Genomic DNA, 7,064 nt, shown 5'->3' with positions numbered 1-7,064 from the left:
TAAAATATTATATCTTTTATAAAATATAATATATATAATATATTCAAATTTATACTTTTATTACGTAAAAAAATAAAAAATTTAAAAATTTCTTAATTTTTATTAACATCTATAGTTCATATCATATTTTTTTTTAGATATATTACATATAATAATTGTTAAAATTGTCAAAAATGGATTTGTTCTCTCTTGCAAGATGTTCAATGAAATGATTGAAGAGAAATATAATCATAACAATATAATTATTTTTTATAAAAAAAATAAATATATAGAGATTAATTTATTACATATATCATATTTATATGATCTCTATGTATTCATGTACAGAAAAACTATGTAATGCATTTTTTTATATTAAGTAACTTTTATAAGAGTATTTTTTATAACTTCAATCTTTTAAGATATTCTATTATTCTCATTTAAAAAAAAATCTATATATCTTGTATTTTTATTATAAAATTATATTATTATATTAATCAATAATTTCGTTAATCATGTATTTGTTAATTAACAACCTTATCTTATTCAATGTAAAATATTTTAGTCTTTAAGAAATTACAAAACCTTGATATCGAGTCATGATGAGCTTCCTGGCCATATAAATTGCGACTCATTCAAGTTTGAGGAGGATTTGATGAATAAATTGCCTACCACTCCAGAATACAACAATCATCTTTATGGTTCAACACCAGATTCGAGAGATTATTTTTCAAGACCTTTCGAGAAAAGATTGCATTCGAGGTTACCTGGAAGAAATTTCAACTTACTCAAGACAGATGCAAATTCGGTAAATGAACTAGAGTCTCATGGATTTAATTATGATCCAGGTCGTGGACACATTGAGGACGACTATGTTGGTCCTGCTATGGAATTAGTAAGTTTTTCAAAAAATCAAAGTAAATATAAAACAATATGTTAATAACTCAATAGAATTAAAAGAATTAAGTTAAGTTAGAAAATTTCTATGAAATAAATAAATTTTTCAAAAAAATCAAAACAAAATAAAATTAATTGATTTAAGTAGAAGAATTTTTGATAATTCGATAGGTTTATGCATGGTCCACTATCGATTACACTTATGACAGCATCGAAGCTCGAGATTCGGCTATCTTCGATGGAGATTTTATAGCTGAAAACAATTTACCTTTGGGACTCGAAGTTTGGAGAGATAAAGTTTTCATTACTCTTCCAAAATGGAAAGATGGTATTCCAGTGACATTGACTACCATACCCAAACATTCGAAGACAAAAAGTCCAAAATTGAGACCTTATCCGAACTGGGAATGGCATACAGTAGGTTAGTACAATACTGTTAGGTTTCTCATAAGTAATGATATTTAATCAGCACCAAATAATATCATTTTAACTTTTATTAATTTTAATAAACATAATAATAAAATAAATAATAATAATATCTACTTATACATATTTTTAATTATTATTTATATTATTTATATATTAATATTATTCACATATTATAAAATTTTAAAAAATAGTTTATTAATTGAATTTACTTAGAATACACTACTAATTAAAATGTGTAAAGATATGTTGCATGACTTTCTCCTTTTTTGTTTAATTTACTTAAATCCATCATAATAAAATATTATGTAAATTTATATTTTTATAATCTAATTAAACATACTTCTAATATTAATTTTTATTTTTAGGAAACTGCGATGGACTAACTTCCGTCTTCAGAATTCAAGTGGACGAATGCGATCGTCTTTGGATCTTAGACTCTGGTAAAGTGGATATAGCGAAAGGAGGCAAATTGGCTTGTCCTCCAGCGATCTTTATCTTCGATTTAACTACAGATACTCTTATCAGAAAGTACATTATACCAAAAGATCAAGTAAAAGAAGACTCCTTGTATACCAATATCGTTGTAGATATCAGAAACGAGGATTGTGGTTCAGCAATAGCTTATATCTCCGACGTGTTCCGTTATGGATTGTTAGTATATGATTTCTTCAAAGACTCCTCTTTCAGAATTCAACATCATTTCTTCTATCCTGATCCCTTGGCTTCTAAATATGAACTTCATGGCATAAAATTCCAATGGACAGACGGGATTTTTGGAATGGCACTAAGTCCAGTGGATATTCACGATGATAGGACACTATTCTTTCATCCTATGTCTAGTTTTCGAGAGTTTGCTGTTTCCACGTCTATTCTTGGGGACAAGAAGACAGCTGAAGAGAATACTGATTACTTCATGCCTATTGGCAGACCCAGAGCCAAAGATTATGGTCATTCTTCAGGTTCCGTGATTGATAGAAATGGAGTAATGTTCTTTAATATGGTGACTAGAGATTCTGTCTGGTGTTGGGATACCAGAAAAGAGTACATACCTCAGAATCTTGGTGTCATAGGTACTAGTAATTTATCCTTGGTCTTTCCAAATGATATCAAGGTTGACCATGAATATGATCAAAATGTATGGGTGCTCTCTAATAAGTTAGCTATGTATCTTTACGGAAGCATCGATAGCAGCAAGATTAATTATAGAATATTCAAAGCTAATATCAAAGAAGCTGTCAAAGACACTGTTTGTGATCCTAATTATGTTGTGCCTGGTTCTGAACATGGTTATGACGAAATTTGTTGAAAATTATTTAAAAAACATTGATGACAGATATGGGATTATATAGTGAAGAAAAATATAAATATTTATAAATAAAAGATAATGAATATTTATAAAAATTAAGGAAAGAGGATAAAACAATGTTATCCAATCATTTTTGAATTATAATTTCCTTTTGCAATATTCAAATAATTTGCGATTTCCACTTCCATATAAGCTAACTAGACACTGCCTTTAACTAATGAAAAAATGACTTTGATATATTTAAAATACGGCAAATTATAATATTGTAATTATAATAAAATAAATATAAAAATTATCAATAACAACAGCAATTTTCCAGGAATTACTTGACGATAATCAAAGGCAAAGATTAAGAACTAGAATGGATAGCAATTGATTCTCTTACTTCGGGAAAGCGAATATGAATAGATGTTATAATTTTAATTATAAGAGATTAAAAGAGAAAGCAACTACCTCGAATTCGCTTTCTTCTGAAGTAATAGAAAAGTTTCATATTTTTGAACTCTAAAAATAAATGAATTATAAACATTTACTGTGTTTTTTTAATTACATTTTTTGATTTAGTTGATCACATTGATTCGTAATCAGGGATTTAGTTCTATTGTATTCTATATTATTGTATTCTATATTAAGAGTGAATGAATAAAAATGAATATCATGATCGTGTAATGAAAATACATTAAATAAATTATCAAATAAAGATATTATTAAAAAAGAATTGTTTATTTTTTATTATCTATTATATGAGAAAAAATAAAAAAAAAATTTCTCATTTCCTTCTTAGGTAAATTGATAATAGATAATAGTTTTAATGTATTATATTAGATTACCGAATATATATCAGGTTTTGACATAAATTTTTTTCAAAAACAAAAAATCACATATAATGACCAACTTTTCAATTTTGTTTAAAAGAATACAATCTACGAGAAGATAGCACTCAAAATATTTTCGGAATTTTAAAATTAAAAATTTTTCAATTCTTTGTAATTCAATCAATTTCTTTGTAATTTTTTTAGGAAAATATAATCTGTGAGAAAGTAGCAAGCAAAATTTTTAACTAAATTTCAAGATCAAAATTTTTTATTCAAATTCTATATAATATTTATTATATTATATATATAATATTATATATATAATATTTGTATTATATTATATTGAATAATATTTATCTATGAAATACTTGAAACAATATATGAAACAATAATTATTTTTTACCATATCTTTGTACTATTATTTTTTATAATATTGAATGTTTTTCCTACAATTTCTTTAATTCTATAGATATTTTTTTTTTTCATATACTTCTTGCAGCTCTTGCTCTTCTTTCTGCCAGTATTAACTTAAATATCATTACTTTTTTCTTTTTCACTTCTTTATTATTCTATTATTTGTATATTTTATTTCTTACAGATGCCACGAAATCATTAATATTAAAATATTCTAAAAACAATTTAATTTTAATTTATAATATTTTCTTTATACTATCATAAATAAATAAGATAGAAATTATTATAAGTCGCAGATAATAAGCTTTGATAATATAAAACAATAAATATTTTATTTTTTTTAATTTTATTTAATTTTATTTAATTGCATATATATTGCAGTCCTAGGTAAAATTTATTGTAAATAGTAATAAAGATAATAATTTTAAATCGAGCTGTAAAAATATTAATTATTTAATACATTTATTTTTTCATATTATTATTTCATATTTTTCGTATAAAATAATTTATAAAATATTTTATTTTATAATTATTTTTCAAAAAATTTTAAGAAGTAATTTTAAGTAAAAAATAATATAACATGAATTTTTAAAATATTTTTTAAAATATTTAAGTAATATAGAAATAATAATTTTTCATATTTCTTCGTATAATTTTAATTTTTTATATTGTAATAAAATAAAATTTAAAAAAGAAATAAAATAAAATAATTAAACGTATAATTATTATATGTTTCGATTCTTATTAGAACATTGTTTGAATTATTTATAGATATATTTATATTTAGAATTATATATAGAATTTGTTTGAATTATTTATGAATATAAATGTGATATAGATAAAGAATATTTGGAATAAATAAAAAAATGTAATATTTATATTTATATATATAGAATGTTGATTACATAAAATAGATAATAAATATATACATATATACATGTATTTCGAATTTTACACTATTATGCATAAAAATTTCTTTTTCAATGGCATAAATGTTTATCTGAAAATTTTTATAATAAGAGTATATATTATGTGAGCATACGCACATAATTGAGAACAACGATTCTCAAGTTGCTATTTAGAAATGTCGTCGTGAGTGAAATTAAAATGTATAAGCTTTTTTCAGTTCATATTTATAATTATTAATTAGTTAATATTCTAAGTATAAATTATTTCTAATAAAAACTATTTCTATTTTTAAAGAGTTAAATAAAAAATCATTCAAGAATGTCTAATCACAAACCAGATTATAGGTTATTTGTGCGCGCATCAAAAATATTTCAGATTTGAAAAACCAAAAAAGAATGTGAAACAATTTTATTTCTTGCAATTAAGAAGTGATTATAAGGCAATGGCGATTCTCTCATATCTAAAATCCCGCGCCTTGCCTCATTTGTTATCGAGTTATGTTCACTCTCGTCAATTGTCATCTCGAAATCGTTCGGCACGCAATAATCCCAACGGAGAAGCCGGATGCGTCAAAATTAACGTGAACGAACGAAACACTCCTTTGAAATTTTCCGAGTGATCCTCAGTGCAGAGGTTTCGGTGATCGAGAGTTTTTCCAACAGCTGATAAAGTCGACGATGATCGGCTCTCGTGGAATCAACAACTCGCTGGTCCTCCGGCTCCTTCGACAGTTTCGTGTTCCTGATGCCTAATTTCCTCGGACGTCTCTTTGGAATTTCTTATAAAACTGAACGATTGATAATGAACATTTTAGGTTTGGTAAGTATCGTTTCTTTATATCGATATCTTTTCAATTATCTTTTTATTTACAATTTCTTTATGCTTTGTCGATTATAACCTCTATAACCTTCGGTTTTTATTCATCGAAGAAAAAAAGAAAGGTTAATCATTTACACTCGAAAACTTTTCCATTCTAAAAAATTAGCAATTTGAAATGTGATTATAAGGAAAAATATTTGACACAAATATCACAAATTGATAAAGAAGTCTCTTTTCTAGATAAAAAAAATTTATAAAAACCATTTATTCTAGAAATAAAACATAAAAATCAAAATTAAATTAATCTGTAAAGACTTTTGAGATCAATAAATAAAAATAACTTAATATGCACTTTATATCTCTATTCATCGTAAAATATTCTTTGTATGAGCTCTATTTTATAAGATCAATTTCGTCAAGATAGAATACTATTTATATATTATTATTGAAATTTCTAAGTTTAAATAATTAAGGAAAAAATGAGAAAATTATTTTTATAATTTCTAGAATATTGTAAAGTATAATATTAAAATTATTATAAGTAAATAATATATCTATTAATTTCGTTTCCAATTTCTATATAAAATTGATTAGTGAATGGTAATTTATTTTTCGAGTGCAAATCGTTAAACTTTGTCTTGAGACATCAAATATTTTTCACTAAATATATTTTCCAAATATAATCCAAAAACAAATATGCAAATTTTATCAGAAAATATAAAAAATTATTTTTGGGAAATGTTTTTAGTATCTTGAAACTTATTGAAAAAATTAAAAATTGAGTCTAAAAAAAAATTGTATTAATGCAATGAGCAATTAATTTTCTCAATAAAGAGATAATTAAAAAAAAATATATATTCATCAGAACATGTCTTTCAAAGGTTAATAGCACACTAGATTGGAGTCCCATTAAATGGAGAAACAAGCTCGAACAAATATGGAACTTGTCTTTATCGCAGGGAACCCTTATTTTTGATACTATTGGAGAGGATACGATTAAAACTGGTTAGAAATATTCCTCGAAATTTAATAAAAATGAAATTAACATTACTAATTTATAATTATTTTTATTTTTATTAACTATAGCTTTATCATGGATCGTAATCACACGAATCATTATCGCCCATGTGTATACGATCTCTTATCTGACAAACATTTATCCCATATTAACATCTACTCGTCCGAACTTGTTACTACCCTGGTTGATCCTGAGCTTCTTCAAAAATGTCGTGCTGGAAGTAATCGTAATAGCTATTGGCCTTTTGCTTTGGTACGACAAGAGATTCTCGTTAACCATTTTCCTTGAATTCGTCCTTGTGAAGGTCATTCCTTTGAGTAAGTAAATATTCAATTATGGCGCATTACATATTTGAAATGAAAAGTATGATTAAATTAATTAATGTTAATATTTTTAAATTATATAAAATATTTAAATTGGAATACAACTGAAAAGAAGTAGTTTTTGATAGTTTTTGATAGTTTTTGATAAAAATAAA

At 24.4% G+C, this 7,064-nt stretch overlaps 2 protein-coding genes across 3 annotated transcripts in view; both read left to right on the top strand.

Moving 5' to 3' along the window:
- The window catches only part of LOC102677941 (protein yellow-like), a 15,184-nt gene extending 12,040 nt beyond the window's left edge, over nt 1-3,144 (top strand). For both annotated transcript variants that reach the window (XM_006619854.2, XM_006619855.2), the window contains exons 4-6: nt 545-874; nt 1,048-1,297; nt 1,671-3,144. In XM_006619854.2, the coding sequence (XP_006619917.1) occupies nt 545-874; nt 1,048-1,297; nt 1,671-2,611 (1,521 nt within the window). In that variant the 3' untranslated portion in view covers nt 2,612-3,144. The remainder of the gene's footprint in view (nt 1-544; nt 875-1,047; nt 1,298-1,670) is intronic.
- Nucleotides 3,145-5,111: 1,967 nt separating this feature from the next.
- The window catches only part of LOC102678458, a 12,394-nt gene continuing 10,441 nt past the window's right edge, over nt 5,112-7,064 (top strand). Inside the window, exons 1-3 of the mRNA XM_031512474.1 lie at nt 5,112-5,568; nt 6,450-6,573; nt 6,655-6,903. Of these exons, the coding sequence (XP_031368334.1) occupies nt 5,494-5,568; nt 6,450-6,573; nt 6,655-6,903 (448 nt within the window). The 5' untranslated portion in view covers nt 5,112-5,493. The remainder of the gene's footprint in view (nt 5,569-6,449; nt 6,574-6,654; nt 6,904-7,064) is intronic.

Source organism: Apis dorsata, unplaced genomic scaffold, assembly GCF_000469605.1.
Source record: "Apis dorsata unplaced genomic scaffold, Apis dorsata 1.3 scaffold_444, whole genome shotgun sequence".
In the NCBI taxonomy this organism is placed as follows: Eukaryota; Metazoa; Arthropoda; class Insecta; order Hymenoptera; family Apidae; genus Apis; species Apis dorsata.
Note: the sequence above shows the minus strand (reverse complement) of the source record. Positions and strands in the feature narration are given on the sequence as shown.